Consider the following 19,288-nt stretch of genomic DNA (forward strand, 5'->3'; position numbering starts at 1 on the left):
TCTTCAATTTTTCAGGTTTCATTTTTGTATGATATCAACTAAGGCACCCACTGATAAACTTAACTCATTATCTTGTGACAACCTTGTTGGCAGGTTGGCTTCTGGATCTGCTTGGATATATATCTATATTAAAGCTCCTACTAGTTATTGTGATTGCAACATGGGGAAATAATACCTAATGAACCAGAGTTCCACTCTTCCATTTTATTATAAAACTCCTCCCAGGATATTCCTGACAAAAAAAAACATGACTGGAGAGAGTAAGATAGACAAAAATAGCAAGTCAGCAAGACTACATTTTCTTGTTTCATATTTTATTAAAAATACAGTCTTCTGAGGGCACATTTTTAAAATGATTTTCCTGATCATGCAGTCGTCTTCAAAAATAGCCCTCTTGAGTTCTGTGTAATAAAAGCCAGAAGTTGCTATTTTGTCCTGTCATGCGCTTGGATGAGAGGGCCTGCGTTTTAGTAGTAGCAATGGTTCTTGTGAATTGTTTGTCCTTGTTTCATGGTAGTGTATTTGCTAAGATTTTAATTGTTGTACCAGTTGCATTTTGGGATTTTCATACGTTTGGTTTGATGTGCACTTGTAATTTAAACTTAAGAACATAACAGACGTCTATTTGCAAAAAGTACATTTTCTTGGTTATTTGTTAAGAAATTTTCTTTCTGCAACAAATTTAGATAGTTAGCAAACTGCATAAGATTGATTAGTCAAACACATTAAAAGGAATATAAATTTTATTTGCTTCTTTTCAAGGAAATCTGGCCTTTTTTAATCTCTAACTTTGTCTTTAAGCCTCTGTAAAGCCCAAATTGACAATAGATTTTCATGTGCATATTTTAAGTTTCTGCATTATTTATTTATTTATTATAGATGCAAATTAGGCATATTTTAAGTTTAATTTTTAAAATGCTGTGATAACTGATCTGCTGATATGTCTATGCTTGATATATTGTCTAATTTGTGGCTTGGAAACTCACAAATTTATGATTAACCAGGTTGTTGGAGGAAAAATGACAGAATTAGGACGACTCGGTGCCTTCATTACCAAAGTGAAGAAAGGTAGCTTGGCTGATGTGGTGGGGCATCTCAGAGCAGGTAAGTCAATCAGTTGCGTACAAAATATATTGTCTTTTAATTATGGCTTTTTGTAATGCAGCGGTTAATTCATACTAACATTGCTCACGTCATATGCTAATATTTTTAAAATGCAGGACAATACTGAAAAGTTATTATGAAATGCCGCAGTTGCCTACATTTCTAATTTATTATTAACTCCAATTGCTTGGCTGTACAAGCAAAATGGAAGTGCTCCTGATCAGTGCTGGTGTCAGGTTTGAGTGCCACTGGTAAATTTTTTGGTTGCTAGCTCAGGAGGTGGTTGTTACGTTCTATAAAATCAATGCAAAAATTTTTTTGAACTGTTTCAGGGTGGCAAACAAAACTCACTACAGTTACTTTACTTGCGCTATAACGTCACCTGAAGGATGATGCACTGTGTACACAATAGGCTTTCTTAGTGCTTCTTTCAATGTGAATTGTTACAAATAAAAATGGAAAACAACCCAAGAAAATGATCTTAAAATATTTCATTTATATAAGATGTATATTCTGTACTTACAAGTAAGTGGCCGTGCTGTTGACACTTTTCAAGCTTCTAAATGAAGCGAGAACTATGCACAGCAGCTGGTTTTCAAAATTACTTCTTAGTGGTTTATATTTTTACCATGGCTCTAAGCAACTACTTTCCAAGTGTTGTCTTAGCAAACCAAAGTCTATGCAATGCCTTCTTAGGAATCTAGAAGCTCTGATAACAACTTTTGTGAATTTAGGTTAATTGCATGAAGCAAATAGTAATAAAGAAGTCGAAAATGTGATGAGTCTCTAAAATTATCCTAATTTATTTTGGAATTTGTTAATTTTTTATTTTAACAAAGTCAATATACACGGGGTTAATAGCACCAATTATAGTTGTTTACAGATTTTAACTGCAGATTATAATTACAGAAAATAAGTTTCTGTCCACTAATTTTGAACTATTTGGGCTGAAATTATACATTTCTAATGTCTGCTCTAGGTTGTTCTTTTAAGTTGAAGCTATTTTTAATTTCTAAAAATATTTTTAGAGCCAAAATAATTTCACAGAAAAAATACATTGTTCTGCACGTTTTCAATGCATGAAAGTCTATTCAGCCTATTGTATGGGACAAAAAAAGGCATGGATGTGTCCTTGCTATTAGGAAAACATGCTTTTTCGTCTTTACAAAAAACCTCTAAAATTTGGCTAGCTGATAAATCTTCGAGTAATTTTACAAGCCCCATAAATTTTAACAAAGGAAAATACCAAGTTCTGCATCAGGAACAGAATAACCCAGTGCAACAGTAAGCACTAGGAGCCAATGAGCTAGAAAGCAGCTTGGCAGAAAAGTGTCTGGAGGTGCTGGAGGACAGTAAGTTGAATGTGAGTTAGCAAAGCAGCCTTGCAGGAAATGCCAGCCATGTACAGGGCTGTACTAGCAGGATTGTCACCAGCAGGTTGGGGTAGGAGTATCTGGAGTACTGTGTCCTCTTTGGGTTTCTCTGGTACAAGAGAGATACTGACAAACTGGCCCAGGCTGGGCAGAGGCACAGAAAGTTGATTGGGGTCTAGAGCATGTGGCGTACAAGGAGCTGAGAGAACTGGGTTTGTTCCGACGGGCAAAGACTAAGACTATGGGAGGGTCTATTTCTTGTCTTTACCCGGCTAATGGGAAGCTGTAGAGAACCCAGAGTTGGGCATTTCTCAGAGGCGCACACCAATCACACAAGAAGCAACGTGCACAAGCTAGAATGAGGGAGATCCTGTTTGTGAAAATCTTTTTTCTTGTATCTAGGGAAGATAGTTAAGGCTTGCAACAAATTCCCCAGAGGAGATGTTGCATATCCTTCCTTTGTGATACCCAGATCTCATCTGGTCAAATCCCTGAGCAACCTGGGATATCCTTTGATGTTGGCCCTTTGAGCAGGAGTTGGAACTAGCTGACCCCCAGAGGTATTTCCCAATCCAAATTACTATTTTAGAAATCAATATAAAACAATTCAGAGGTTTGCAGCATGTCTGAAAGCTTTCTATCTCTGCCTAATGTGCATCAGTAAGTGGGAGTAGAATGCAAGATGCATTAATACTCCTTTCTAGAGGCATCTTACATATGCTGGGTTATATGCCTCACCAGCAGAAGTGGCTCCGTATGGGTGCAGGTGTCTTGTAGGTTCTGTCAGCCAGCTTTGTGCAGATATCTTGGTTATCCTAAACATCTACAGCATAAGATATCTAACAGCTCCTTGACTGACTGACTTGCAACTGGGCTACTACAGTGGGACTTAAGACCGTGGAGTTCATCTCACCTCAATTTGTAGCAGTGTATCACATGATCATAGAATGGTTGAGGTGGGTAAGGACCTCTTGACATCTCTACTCTTAAGCAAGGTCAGCTAGAGCAGGTTGCACAGGACCGTGTCCAGCTGGGTTTTGCACATGTCCAAGTTTGGGGTATGTGAATGGTGTTTTCCTGTTTCCATGTCTGTTACTGAGAGTAGAAATCAGAATGTAAGCCTTATAGATGGCATCTTAGATAAAAGAGACAATGTAAAAGGGCTTGGGTGGTCAAACATATCAAGAACTGGACAAGCTGAGCAAAAGATGGATGGTGGTGATCTGGTTAAAAGTAGCAGAAATGCCATTTCACTCAAATCTCCATTTGGATCTAGTTTTCACTAAGAATATTTGGAACCACTTTTGTTAATTTAGCATTCTGACTGTGATGATCTGATGTTTAATCATCTTGGCAATTCTTTTTTTTAATTGTTTCATCTCCTAGTGACTCTCAAAAAGCTGCTTAAGTCCTCTAAAATAGCGATGCAGACACCTTACATGTTCTTCTTCAGGATTCTCAACCATGTTGCACCCTCTTTGTCTTCTTCAAAATGTGATAGTTTCAATGCTGTGTAAACTAGGTTAATTCATTATTTTTAGTGTTAGAAATTTAACATATGTCCCTGTCAGTTTTTGCCATTAAATTACAAGTATTGCAAAGCTGGCCATGTCTTGTTCCTTTCAATGCCTGGGATGCTTTTGTAAGTTAAGCCAATAATCTCTAAAGAAATCAGATTTTATTTTAGGGAAAAACCAACATGTTAGTTTATAACAGTTGTTAGCTTTAAAATACAGTCAGAATTACAGAAGAAACTGAGTGTGTTTTCACTGAGCTGTATAAATTTTAAATGAAGTTCCTAGGCAATATTAAACTTATGTCAGCAAGCATTTATTAAGTCTGTCATTAGCAAGCCCTTATGTTTTAAAGAATGCCAGAATGCTTTGAAAGCCAATGGAGTACTCTGTGGAGTCCTTTCTTAAGCCATCAAAATATAGGCTGTTTGTGAAAAAGGACTGACAATCACTGAACATAACGAGAGATTGAAGCCATGTGTTTTGATAGATAGTAATTCAGTTAGGATAGTTTTCCTTGGCTTATTAACAAGCACAAGTTTGATCATTTGGCATAAATCTCCTCAGAAGGGAGCAAAGCCAGCTGCTGAAAGGTTCTTCCTGACTGAATCAGATTAACAAGAAACCATTGTCAATAAAGAAAGATAAAATCATTGTCCGTAAAGTTATTTGTGGCATCAGATAGTGGTTGTGAAGTTTTGGCTGCTCCGTATGGTGGGGTATGTGAGTGTAAACTTACCCTATGGTTCCTGCAGTTCAACTGTATATACTGATCTTTCTTTAGTAACAGTTCTTCAAGATTTGCTCCTTCTTATAATAGTGCCAAAGTACAATGCAATGTACATACTATTTAAATTCCAGAAATGGCAAGCTGAAGAAAGTAAGTTATCTAAATAACTTCCACATCACGTTTTTCTTTCTGTCCCCCCTAATGTCCTCAGGAGATAGTGACTCACTCCTTGCTTTTACTTTTGGTTCGTTTGACACAGGCAGTGAAGACGGCACTTCTTGTAGAGAAATTAAAACACACAGTATATAACTTGTAATGAAATATCATTATTTTTAAAGGCTTAACAGTAGGTATTTATATTTTTAATTTTTGAAGATTAACCCGTTTTCAAACTTTATTGCCGCTAGTTAATAAAAGATCTTTTAAAAAGGCTCTTGCATTTCATAGCACAGTAACAGCTGCTGTATTATTTTTGAAATACTTAATATATTTGCTCTAGTGGTTTCTTTAATATGTTTTGTGTGTGCAAATTGTAGCTGTGTTCTGAGAAAGGAGCCTTGATAGTGTCTCAGAAACCTCTTTTGAGTTTCAGCACAGTCTTTAATTGATTCCAGGAATGTTACTTGATTATAAGGATTTAAGAAATGTTTTGCACTTTCTAAAAGAATGTGGAAATGAGATGATAAACCTCTCTTTACTTTCAAGGGGATGAAGTTCTAGAATGGAATGGTAAACCCTTGCCTGGAGCTACAAATGAAGAAGTTTACAACATTATTTTAGAATCAAAATCAGAACCTCAAGTTGAAATTATTGTTTCAAGGCCTATTGGGTAAGGCTAAAAACTTGCTTCTTAAACACAGTTATTACTTCTACTAATGGGACTTTTAAAGGGACTATTTGTGAGTTCATTAGTTTTTATCTATTAATAATGGAATATGATTAATTTTCTATTACTGACATTCTGTGTATTCCCTTTTCTTCACCAACATTTGCAATCTCGGATGTTTGTAGTGATGCATATATAAGTATGAATGTTGCTTTCTGTATGGTCAAAGTACTAACAAGGTTTTTGCCAAGTAGCAAAGGAAAATTGGTGGATCAAGTGGACCTCTGTGTGAGAAAAATCTGTTTTTCATGCTTTTAGCTTCATTAAATCAGAATAACTCATACAAGTATTCATGAGTAGAAGGAAGCATCAGCAATCATTGAACATTGCAGGATTTTAGTATGTCAATGCTAGCAAGATTTTAAAGAGACCTTCTTTAAAGAGCTAAAAAACCCCAAAACCGAAACTCTTAATCGAAAAGACTGTATTTAGCCGTAAATGATACTGTCATCAAAATCAAAAGTCGAAACAAAAATACCTTCATATTTACAAAGGTAATTTGTTCCTTCAAAAATTAGCATTAACATGTAATGCTTATAATCTTAATTTATTACAAATCCAGGTTGGGCGTTTTCTTGTAACAATTCTTATATCCTTGAATTCCCAAATAGCCCTTAGAAAGATCATAAAATCTGTTCGAATTGATAAGATTAGTGGGGTTGGCCCTGCATTTGTCACAATTGGATGTTACTTTATTGGGACCATTTTGAACTAAGTCTTAAAGGACTGAATATCAATCATATATTGTAAATTCACATTTATATTGTGGAACAGAGTCACACGATTAGCAATAAAAAGTGACTCTTCCCTAGTTTAAAAAATAAAATAAAAGGATCTAAATGTCTCTGTAGTTTGTCACCTTCCCAGACTTCATGTCCACTCACTCTAAGTCTCTGAATACCACTGTCCTGTAGGTAGGTGGTAAACTGTTTCCTCCTTATGAATGCATGATTATTTTATTTTGAATTTGTTAGATTTCATCCTAATAATAATTTTTATCTGTCTCAAATATGATAGGTTTTCAATTTTAGAAACCAAAACCACAATTTTCTTTCTGACTAAAACATTCTTCCTTTACATTTATTTCATGTCAGCTTTTGATGTTTGGCTTTGTCTGTACTGTGCAAGTGTACCTATATTTTAAGAATGAGTTCTGCCTTTTAATGGCAATCACTATTAAAAGTACTTAAATAAAATTAACATTCGTTGCTAATTTCAGTTATGGGTTTGACCTTCTAATGGAAAATGAAAACTTGATGCAATAATAGTGGTTGTTAAAAGCTAAAATTACCATCCAGATGGAGACTGTGGGGGAGTAGAAACCTTATTTTACGTTCTTTAGTCGGATAAATTAAGAGTCATTCCTGACTGAAAATTGCAAGTTCAGTCCTACAATTTGTAATTAAAAATAGAATTCCATAAGGAGATTTTTGGAAGTTTAGTTTTTATGTTCAAATCGGCAGAAAAGAAATATGTTGATACTGGACCTGACTTGAACTCCATGTTTCAGTTGAAGAAAACCTGGAAATTTATTTGTACAACTGATGTAAAAGGAGAGTGCTAGATTAGTATTTCAAATAATGAGCTTTAGATATATTTATTGCTATCAGTATATTTGCAAATATCATGTATCCTTAAGCTTTTAAGATAACCTTATTATTAAACTAATTGAATTATTTTACTTTATGAATTTGATAAATGTAATAATTCAAAAAAATGAAGTACAAGGTGAACACATTCCCGTGACGTATTCTTGAAGAAAAATTGAGAGAAAATACCTCAACCATTGAACTGAGGCATATATTGTGAAGTGCATTCAAAGTCAAAAATGTTTTTGAATCTGAGCAGTCAATTTTAAACTGAAAAAGTGCACCCAGAAATAGTACCAATAAAATGTAAAGTTTTGCTTTGGATGACCCATACATATTTTTTTTCTAGACATAGGCAAAAACAGAGCACATCAGATTGTGCTTTTATTTTGAGAGAAATACAGTCTTGGCATGGAGGTTTTTACATACTAAAACACCACTATTCTTGAAGAGTTGTGTCTTGATATTTATTTTTTTTTTGAGAAGAGCAAATAAATATCCCAAAACAACTAGAGCGTATACCTTTGAAATTTAAAGATATTTCCTTTCTCCAGCAGTAATGAGTCAAAGTCTTGTTGTTTTGTATCAGATTGGGATTTACCTGTCCATTGCCTTAAAAGAACAAAAAATATCAGACATTGTACAATGAAGGAAATCCTGGTTTTAGTTAACAAAAAAGAACATGCTGCACAGGATTTTTTTTTTAAATAATTAAAATCTATGTAAATTGTGTACATAATGGTTTGCTTGCGTTAACAGATTAGTTTCCACAATCCCCCAGCTTCTACTTGTCTTGTTATTCAAAACATATGATTGTTTCAAATTCATGACAGGGAATTTTATTTAATCCAACAAATCTAGTATATCAAAGTTTTGTGTCTACTTTAGACGCTGACTCAGCAAAATCGGAGCTACTTGATACAGCATTAAGCGGTAGTCCATTACAGCTAAAATTTCTGTGAAGAAATAGGTTCCCGAAAGACCTGAAAAATGGTGTTTCGTCTGCATAATTTAAGTGTTTTCATCTTTCAGTATTAATAATGCAAATAATGTACCAGCACTTTTAATGGTCCCTATTTAAAAAGTCCAAGCATATTAGGTCTAAAAAGCCCAAATATGACACAGTTTAACTTAAGTGAATAATGGGAGGACTGCGAGCCCACTAATTAGATAACTGCCAGTTACAAAATTGATGTCTAAACAATTTGCTGGGTCTTGTAAATTTGGATTTCTGCGTCTACCAGCAAATGTAATTTTGAGTAATGGATAATTGTAGGATGTTTATTAGAGAAAAATGTGAAACATGTAACACTATTAGCAGATGAAGGCATAACAATGATAAACAGTATAACCACAACAGCACCTTTAAAACTCCATAGAAACTAATTGTTGCTAATGATTGCAACACAAGGTAGATAAGAAACCTATAAAAAATAGAATTAATGGGTTGGCTATCTAAATATGAGGGGAAGAATTACCTATGAATATGCATACAGTGCGAGAGGCGGTTGACATAGGACAGCACAGAAAATCCTCTGGCAGTATGCTTTTTAGAGAAGAAACCTGGCATGGTAATAACTAACTCACCGTCTCTTGTGTGCTCGGGTGAGCTCTATGGGACAGTGCAGGTAAAACAAATGTTTTTTCATTTGTTTCTGTTTTCTTTGTCAGATGCTAGCTATCTTTGCTTGGATTTCCACAGATAATATTGCCAAAATTGTTGTTTCTCTGGTGCGATTCAGCTTTGTGCAAGGACTGCTATTGTGCTCTACGTCCTTGCAAGGAGGTTGAACCTCCATCATAGACCAGGCAGTTCTGAATTCCAGAGAGTCGCTCAAGTAATTAATTAGTACAAACTGCAGATTGATGTACAGGTTCTGATGGGAAAAACAGTTTTGGAAATAGGAGGATGAGCACTGGGGACAGATACTCGGAAACACTGAAAACTCTGAAGGGTGTAGAGGATGATGCTTCTGTCCCTAGAGCAATCTAAAGAAGTGTGGGTTACAACCACATTTGAATTTGGTTTGTCTTCAGTGATCAAGCTCTTGACTATAGCTCTCAGAGAAATTATAGCTGTTCCTGTGTTTTACAGAATAGTGATCCTCGCAAACCATATATCTGCACAGCGTAGCCTCAACCTAAGGTATAGTTTGGTTTAATTTATGTACTCACTGAGGTGTGGAAGGATCAGACATAAGATCATATGTAACATCACATAAGATCACACAAAACATTCGCCTTTCAGAGTAGGGATAAAAAGATGAAGCTTGATGTTGGCAGCTATTTACTGGAATGTGTCTGACATTGCTTTTCTGATGTCCACATTGCTCTGAAAGCAGAGGAGAATTTTGTTCTTATTTTCAATAAAAGGTTGTGCAACTTTTTACTTTGTTTTTACCATTTGCTTTGACTAGTCTAGTTTTGAATAAGTCATGAGGTTCCTAGTATTTCTTCTGAAGAGGTTTTTTTGTAAACCTTAGTGTTAGAATATTTCCTGCAATCCGTAAGAGCAGGCTAGATAAAACTCATTTTCTTACCTAACAAGCTTTAGATTATAGTTTCTTTTTAGAATTGTCATTCTTCAATTAAAATGCCATTTTAAAAAAAAATTACCACTCACACATTTGATAAAGTCACTAGCTATATAACACCAGTTATTTTCTTGTGGGCATGTAATATTTAAGAAATGATGATGTAAAGTAGATTATTGAATTTATAAGAAGTTTGTATATGGACAGAAGCAGAGCTTTGAATTATTTCATGTCCATTTTGAAATCAATAGCAGAAAGGAGAACTCTTACAGAGCTTGTTAGGATACTCTGCCACAAGTTTGGTGATCAGTACTGTATTGCATACTTAATTTATTGGTTTCTTTGCTTTTTGTGTCTTGCAGTTCTGTGTGGAGTTGTACTTAAACAAGATAAATATATCAGGGAAGAGATGATTTTCTATATGTGTATATATAAAGCTGTCCATTGTACTATAAAATTTTAGAGATTTCCTGAGGGTGAACGAGCTCTAAAATGGTGGGGATGTACAGAGTGGGTGGGAAAGCTGCCAAATAACATTTCTCTTGCAAACCATACATTTTGTCAGGAGTTAAAATTTATGTTCTAGCATCCACTGTTCTTGTCAGTTTTCCACAAGAATTACAAGAGGCTTAGAAACATACATGAACAAATTATACTTTCAGCTCTTTCCTGTCTGATGAGTAAAGTCTTAACGAGGATCTGATTATTTTTGTCATTTACCTTTACCTGGTGAGGACTTCTGTATTGCCATCTCTAAGTGAGGAAAATACTATCAACTGTTTTTTCACCCACCCAAGAACTATGAAACTTGACACAGTAGGTTGCACTTTCCATATTGAAACACTCCTTGTGCAGATGAGCCCTCATTTAGATATCCTAAATGGGGTATTGTTACAAACAATGCTATACTGTAGACAAGAGTGTTCACATTCTAGCACAAGAAAACATTGCAAACTTAATGTTGTATTGAACAGAAAAATCAGTTTGAATATGCTAAGTAAATATTTTAGACTGATAAGAATTGCCCTGGAAATTGAAGGGAGAAAATATTTTCAAGTAATTAGTTCAAGAGATTTGTTTCCATTTTCCTGCTCTGCTGCTTTGCTAAAGTTTGTACAATAACAGTAATTTCTTGCTCTTGCAATGTGTTTTCAATGGTTGCTGAGAACACAAAAGAGTTAGGAGCTAGGAGCTAGCATCATCCAGATTTTGATGGAAGAGTAAATTTGTTGATGGCAAGATTTTTATATATGTGTGTGGACTTAACCAGTTTGATTTGGATTGTGCCTGTATATGTGCTCGGTATGTGTATGTCAGAAAACGTCCATACCCAATTGTAATATGGTTTGATCTTTTCTTTTAGCCTTTGAAGAAATGCATTTTTTTGTTCGTTTAACATTGCTAATGTTATTTGCTTTTTCTTTTTATTGTTATAAGACATTTTCATCAGTTTCATTCAGTGAACTCCTTGAGACGTTTATATAAAAATTACTAGTGAGTTAATCTATGTCTTATTTTTTTGATTTATTTTCCTCCAAAAAATAGTTGAACATGCATAGCTGTACTACCTTTTGCCACCTTTCTTTTCCTAAAAGCTCTCTAACTTTCTTGTCCTGGTTGTAAAGATATTGTGGAATCCATCCACAATATTAACATTGTAGTACACATATTGTTATGTCTGCTAGTTCCTGAACTTGAGAGAAGTAGTTTGCATTAGTAAGATTTTCATCAATGCTAGTGGAAAATATGTTTTTAAATATTTCTCCTTTCTTTCATTATAATCCATTAGAATAGAAACAGATCCATATTTCTAAAAAAATGTCCCCAAAAATATATTTGTTACAGCAGAAGGTCGTCTCTGTTGTTTCTAATTGCTGTGTGTATGTTCATGTTTTAGTGATATTCCACGGATTCCTGAGACTTCTCACCCCCCATTAGAGTCTAGTGAGTACGCACCTTGTTCCTTTCACTGAGCATGGTCTTGTACCCAGCACGATCATTTCGGCTATGAATTTTCTGAAACGTGAGCACTGGGAGACTGCATTGGCTCCGAGGTTTTTGTATGACAAAATTTAGTGGCTTTTGGTCTTGTGTGTTAAATTCAAAACAATACAGATTTGGTTAGAAGCTATACAGATTTGAAATGTTAACAGGATTTTATTGTTTTCTTCTATATATTGTGTTGCTAGTACCATACTGGTGTACCTGCTGTGGCCCAAAACAGTCATTTACTTGCCCTAACATAAGAGAGAAATCAGGTATAAGGGATTGTCAAATATACAAATGGTGTCAGGATTTCACCTCTTGTACCATCCAGCCTAAGTCCAGAGTTCTTGTTTCTCTTTTTCTTAACAAGAAAATGTTGGTTAGGTGAACTTTCTGTGTATCATGCTTTGAAAGAACAGTTTTCATTTTAACTATTGCGTTTGAATGGTGTGAGGGTCATGGCTTCATCTGAGCCTTGTCTGAGGTGCAGCCAGAAACCTTCCCTGGGACAGGGTCCTGTGAGGCCACCTAGTGTAGTTACACCTGTCATGAGCTTATCCCATTAGTGAGGGCTCTGCCTCACTGATGGAGAACTGCTGATGTCCAGCAGGCACCGGTGCATCCTCCATGCCAGACACGTGTCCTGCATACCTTCCTGTGCGCCAGTTCCTTGGGAGTTAAAACTTCAGAGGCTACGGGAAGTATAATCCATAAACAGATGTGGGTTTGTTCATCAAAGATTTGAGATCACAGAATCATAGAGTAATAGAATAGTTTGGGTTGGAAGGGAGATTCTGTCAGAAGACACTATTTTATTTAAAACACTGGGTATGGTCTGTCACTGCTGTATGAGGAGCACTTTTTTAATATATTATTTCAAATAAAACAAAAACCGGCAGGTTTAATCTGGGGTAAGGGTAACCAGACAGTCTTTTTCACCATGCTATCTACATCAGTTTAAAATCTTTCTGTATATTAATCCAGTTATTCTGTGGATAAATACAAGCTTTATACAATTCAAAGAAAGAACAATTCATAAGTTATCCAAATTCACATAAAGAATTTGGATGGAAAATTCATGGGTTTCTCATGTATTTTTAGGTTCAAGTTCTTTTGAGTCGCAGAAGATGGAAAGGCCTTCTATTTCTGTTATATCTCCAACCAGCCCTGGAGCCCTACGGGATGCACCACAAGTCCTACCAGGGCAGCTTTCTGTGAGCAGATTTTGTTTTTCCTAAGCTGCTAATAAAAATCTATGAAGTGCTGGTCCCTCAGCCCTCCACATTTCCGCGGTCTATTGGGAGGTCAAGAGAAATGTCTGCTGTTGGTAAAGACTAACATATTTCAAATGTTTTTTAAGATCCCCTGTACACCCTCACAGATCATCACTGTAATCACAGCAGAGGTAAAAGAGTTGTTGTCTTAATACACCAAAGAGTGCAGGAGTTTCCATTGAGAGGAGCCCATAAAAGTGCCTTGTAACTTGTCATCCTGTACCCTCTGCACTGAAAATGATCACTCTCCTTTACATGCCCACTAATCCGCAGATAACAAGCATGGTGCCACTTTATCTTCTTTAAGGGAGCATTTAAAGAGCTGTGTGTTTGAGGAGAGTTGCAGTGTTCAGTAGCGCATTTTAATTTAGACACACACTACATTCTGGAACTGCCTGTAATACTAATTGAAGCTGTGCTTATTAAATATACTGTGAGTACATGGACTTTGGTACTTTATTATATGTTTATATTGATCATACTAATTTCTAAGTACACAGCAGGCTCAAAAATTTCATGATGTTATCATTCTCTTAAGAAATTATTTAGCTGTATATTATACTTTTCATAAGAACATTTGCAAGGTGAAAAATCAGAGTGGATAAATTTCAACTGTGCCTCGAGTTTAGCTGCAGTCAGGGCTTCCTATTTGAATGTAGCTTTTAAGGTGCAGAGCTAAGACTTATGATGGTTTAAATGCACTCAGAGACACAAGATTATGCAGTGAGAACAACAAACAATATAAGTATAATCAAGCACCACCTTGTTATTCACGTGTGGTAAATACAAAGGTCTTTGGTATATGTCATCATATTTTCCATCTAACCTTACTAAATATTAAGGGATTTGAAATAAAATATATTATCTTTTGGAAAAAACAATGGTTACTTTTACATTGTGGTTAATGTGATGCAGTCTGAAAATTCTCGTTTTTCTCCATTTTCAGTAGTGTTTTCTGGTAACTTGATTCTTGTAGGTTAAACTGTGGTATGACAAAGTGGGACATCAGCTAATAGTAAATGTTCTGCAAGCAACAGATTTGCCACCAAGAGTAGATGGACGCCCCAGGAATCCCTATGTAAAAATGTATTTTCTTCCAGACAGAAGGTAGTAGTTTTTCTATTTAGAAAATTATGCTGTAATTTACCATGTATTGAATCAATGTTTGGATGGATGCTTATGTAGTAAAGAATTCCTTTTAATAATTTATTATAGTTAGATGAATTATAACCAAAAATTGCCCTCGAATCATGTGAGTCAGTATCAGATTAACTTGGTGGACTTTTGGATGAACGTGATCCGCTGTACAGCAAATACGTTTCTCCCTTAGGCATCATCATATCAGAAAGAACGAAAACAGTATGTGCTGATGAGTAGATGGCATTCTGTGATTTATTTCTACAAAAAATTTACAACTAATATTTATGTTTCAGTGATAAGAGTAAAAGGAGGACCAAAACAGTAAAGAAAAGTCTAGAGCCAAAATGGAACCAAACTTTTCTCTACTCACATGTACATCGTAGAGATTTTAGAGAACGAATGCTTGAAATAACCGTATGGGATCAGCCACGAGTACAAGAAGAAGAGAGTGAATTTCTTGGAGAGGTGATACATAAAGTCACATTTCTCCTGAATTTGTTGTTTGATTTTGAATACATATGCATAAATATTTTATATTTGTGTTTGTGTGTGTGTGTGCCTTGAAAGTAAAATTAAAACCTGATAATTTTTCTATTAGATTCTTATAGAGCTGGAGACAGCACTTTTAGATGATGAACCACATTGGTATAAGCTACAGACACACGATGAATCTTCACTACCTCTGCCTCAGCCATCACCTTTCATGCCAAGAAGACATGTTCATGGTGGAGAAAGCACTAGCAAAAAATTACAAAGTAGGTCCAAATTCCATTCATCTCTCTTCAATTTTAAATCAGAAATGCTGGATGTGGTGTAATGGTATTTGACTTTCATATACAAAATAAAAATACTATTTCATAGTCTTTAAACATATGAAAATGTGCGGTAGAAGAAATGCAAATTATGACATTATGACATGGCAGCCTTTCACCTGTGATGTATAACTTTTAAGTATGTGAAGCCTGTTGGAATTGTTTCGTTTTCACTAGCAAAAGAAAATTGTTCAAACATTTCTTTGCATAAATTTCCTTTCAAATAGAAAGAAGTTGTTCATCATTATTGGCTACTTACTTTTTTCAATAATTAAAAGCATTTTGTCTAAAAAAAGAAAATCCTTAAAGACATATGAAGCTTAAAACCACTTTTCATCACAAAGTCTCAACCTCTAATATGCTCATTATACAACAGATGAGAAGTGTAATTTTGCAGCAAAAGAAATTGTGTGCATTTGGGAGTTACAGTTGTTTTGATGAGTCTGATTTCAGGTTTGTATGAGGCAATTAAAATAATGAATGTATTGAAATATTTGAATATTGTAGCTCCTCTGTTAATTTAAATCCATTTAAGATTTATTTAGAAATAAGAAGGACGCAGGGACACATTTTAAAATATGTCTCCAAGCTATTTTTTTGTTTTTTTTCTTAAACGTGGCAGTCATTCATTCCAGCCAATGCATAGGAAATTGGTGCACGTTCAGGAATGAATTATAAAAATGTGATACTGCTGTATTTGCTGTATGAGGATATGTATAGAGCGAACAAATTAAAGGTTACTTTTCATGAGATATTTGAACTTTTCTAAATGCTGGCAATGCTGTTTCCTCTTTCCCTTTCTCACCATATGCTGCCACCTCTCCTTTCCTGTTCAGCAAGCTGATTCAGCTTACTCACTGAAATAGCACAAAAGTATTTTTTTTTCCTTTATTTGAGTTAACTTTTTGCTGGTTTAGTGAGGTAAACTGTCCTAGTAGAGGATTAATGAGGTCCTGAGGGAAGGAGAAGGGGAAAGGAGGCTGCAGCAGCTCTAAGGTGTTAAACTGGCTCAGCTGTCTTTTGAAACGTCACTGTCAGTCACTGCAGTTTAGTTCTCCTCCTCTATTGTTTAGACTTAAAATCATCTTTTTAATTTCAGTAGTACGTTAAATGAACGTATTTTTACATTTTATAACACGACCAGATGTTCAGGTATTTGTTTACCTTACTGTTGTGCAGGATCTCGGCCAATCAGTGATAGTGACATCTCAGATTATGATGTTGATGATGGTATTGGAGTTGTTCCTCCAGGTGCGTGGGTGAACAGCATGGTCCTGCTTTCTTCTTCTTCTTTTTTGCTTGTTTGTTGTTTTTTTTTCTTTATAATATATCGGAATATTGAGGATACTGGTTTCGGAGAGTGCATTGTGAAAAAAAGAGTTTTCCTGATAATTCCATGGCACTTGTCCTAAATCATGGTGAATTAAAAGATTCTACTATTCATTCATTGATGTTTCTATTACATATCATTCTTCATATGTGAACCGCTAGATGGTTCAAATTGTTTGTTTACTGCGCAATGTTCCAAGCATTATTTAAAATATAAATTAAATTCAAAAAATAATTTTAAAATAGTAATTAAGATTTCAGTGTTTATTGTAAGCATTTTTTTTTTCATTTTGCTTTTTGCTTGAAACTTAGATATAATGCAGTCTCCCATGGACTTTATTGAGGATGCATGGCTGTAGATTAAGATGCATGTAGCATGGCTATATCTTTTGTAGTTTTCATAAGCCTTCATGAACTATCATTGCCTAAATGTTCATAAATATATACTTGTCGACACTGTTGTGGTTTGACTTTTAGTTCAGCATTCCTTACATACTGAAAATCTTGAGGATCATTTTGGATACCACATTTTTCTACTTCTATTTGACTGTTGCCACAAGTCAGATGAATGTTTCCCAATTGTCCCAAACTAACTGAAGAGTCACTATGTCATTGCCAGCACTAAATCAGTTTTTCTGTGGAACTTACTGATGAAAATTTCTGAATTAAATCATGGTGGGATTTGGAAAGCTCTCTGTCTTCCTGATCTGTGTTTAAAATAATATGGCAGTTTATTTATTCATTATACAACCATAAAAATAAATCATGTATTTTATTAATGAAATATCATTTTGATGTTTACTGAGCCAATTTCTCCTTCCTTTGACGTTGATTGGGTTCTTTCCTTACTTTAATACACTTACCACGTGAGTTACCAAGAGGGAAATTTATTCAGGTAATTCATTCAGTAATGATATTTGCTTTAACGCAGTGATTAGTCTTGACATTTTTACATCAGCTGAGAGAATGAACATTTAAATTTAAAATAAATAATAGGTTCTAAATATTTTTTCCTCTTCATGACTTCATTTTTTTAGTTGGCAATGTAGATACTGGCATATCTGTGTAGACTTACTTAGGTTTAAGGTTTCAGTATAGTGTATTAAAAATTGGGGCTTTTTTTCAGCTGTCAGTTCTTCATGGCATCCATTTGCCATTTGAATAAACCTGGGCTGGACACCAGGTGCGCACAAAAGCCGCTCTTAACACTCCCCTCCTCAGATGGGCAAGGGAGAGAAAATCTAACAGAAGGCTCATGGGTCAAGGTAAGGGCAGGGAGATCACTCAGCAATTGCGGTCACGGGCAAAACAGACTCAACTTGGGGAAAAAAAAAATTTAATTTATTACCAATCAAATCAGAGCAGAAAAATGAGAAATAAAAACTAAATCTTAAAACACCTTCTCCCCATCCCTTCATTCTTCCCAGGCTTAACTTGACTCCCAGTTTTCTCTACCTCCTCGCAATCAGCGGCGTAGGGGGACGGGGAATGGGGGTTGTGGTCAGTTCATCACACGTCGTCTCTGCCACTCCTTCCTCCATGGGGGGAGAACTCCTCACACTCTTCCCCTGCTCCAGTATGGGGTCCCTCCCACAGGAGACAGTCCTCCATGAACTTCTCCAGTGTGGGTACTTCTCAAGGGCTGCAGTTCTTCATGAACTTTTCCATTGTGGGTTCCTTCCATAGGGTGCAGTCGTTCAGGAACAGTCTGATCCAGCGTCGGCTTCTCACAGGGTCACAGCCTGTTTTGGGCACATCCAGCTGCTCTGGTGTGGGGCCCTCCATGGGCTGCAGGAGGATATCTGCTCCACTGTGGACCTCCATGGGCTGCAGGGGCACAGCCTGCCTCACCATGGTCTTCACCACAGCTGCAGGGGAATCTCTGCTCTGGCACCTGGAGCACCTCCTTCCCCTCCTTCTTCCCTGACCTTGGTATCTGCAGGGTTGTTTCTCTCACATATTCTCACTCCTCTCTTCTGGCTGCAGTTGCTGTTGCACAGCAACTTTTTCCCCTTCTTCAATATATTATCCCAGAGGCACCGACCACTGTCACCTGTCGCTGATGGGCTTGGCCTTAGCCAGCAGCAGGTCCATCTTGGAGCCGGCTGGCACTGGCTCTGTCAGACATAGGGGAAGCTTCTAACAGCTTCTTACAGAAGCCACCCCTGTATTCCCCATACTACCAAAACCTTGCCCTGCAAACCCAATACAAAACCATTTTCCGTCTGACAGGAAATGTTCAAAAATATTTTGAATGCATTGGACTCTATTCACTGGCTCAGTGGAAAATTGCAATAGCATTTACAATTAGCTGAGAGTCTCTAAACTGAAACTTGAGGGGCCTGGTGAGGAAACTCATTCTGAAGTCCATCTAATCAGAAACAATCTGACAGCTGACCTGACCAAGCACAAATTTGTCTATTTTGAGTTTAATGGATACATATTTGGCAATTGTAAGTGAAGTTCATCAGCTTGTGAATCCTATGCGAAGTGGATATACATATAAGTGGGGTTTTTGTTTGCAGGTGCAACCTGAATTCTTAAATGGGGGTTAGACTTTAGGCACACGGGGTGAAGAAAATTTCAGTCATCAACCATGAATGTGTGACAGCCTAGACAGAATATGAAAATGTGTTTTCAAGTGAGAGCTGGAAAAGGTCGCCAATCGCACCATCTATTGAACTGCTTGAAAATCTTAGACACAGATTTACAAATGCGCCTGGACACCAAGATATACATTTCTACCCTCCTATCCAACCTTCCTTACTTATCACATTGCTAAATCTTCTAAGACTCTGGACTGCTACCTTCATTTGCAGTGAATGAATAGGACAGTATTTTCTCCATCTAACAGTGTCCTCTGTTAAAACTAAGTTGAATGCAAGTTCCTTGTTGTGCTGCAGCGTCTTTACTCCTTCCCTCCTCCTGCCCCGCAATACCATGGACCTCACCAGAGTGCACAGAAGCTCTTGTCTGGTCCAGATTTCCCACACATTATCTTGCAAGGTATGCATCTG

General features: G+C 36.2%; 1 protein-coding gene across 3 annotated transcripts in view; it reads left to right on the forward strand.

Annotated features, from left to right (window-relative positions):
• The window catches only part of RIMS1 (regulating synaptic membrane exocytosis 1), a 354,476-nt gene that overhangs the window by 196,551 nt on the left and 138,637 nt on the right, over positions 1-19,288 (forward strand). For all 3 annotated transcript variants that reach the window (XM_075087080.1, XM_075087081.1, XM_075087082.1), the window contains exons 7-14: positions 1,005-1,104; positions 5,427-5,550; positions 11,628-11,674; positions 12,818-12,930; positions 13,967-14,097; positions 14,424-14,595; positions 14,729-14,885; positions 16,122-16,193. In XM_075087080.1, the coding sequence (XP_074943181.1) occupies positions 1,005-1,104; positions 5,427-5,550; positions 11,628-11,674; positions 12,818-12,930; positions 13,967-14,097; positions 14,424-14,595; positions 14,729-14,885; positions 16,122-16,193 (916 nt within the window). The remainder of the gene's footprint in view (positions 1-1,004; positions 1,105-5,426; positions 5,551-11,627; positions 11,675-12,817; positions 12,931-13,966; positions 14,098-14,423; positions 14,596-14,728; positions 14,886-16,121; positions 16,194-19,288) is intronic.

The sequence above is a fragment of the Phalacrocorax aristotelis genome, chromosome 3 (genome assembly GCF_949628215.1).
Source record: "Phalacrocorax aristotelis chromosome 3, bGulAri2.1, whole genome shotgun sequence".
Taxonomy (NCBI): Eukaryota; Metazoa; Chordata; class Aves; order Suliformes; family Phalacrocoracidae; genus Phalacrocorax; species Phalacrocorax aristotelis.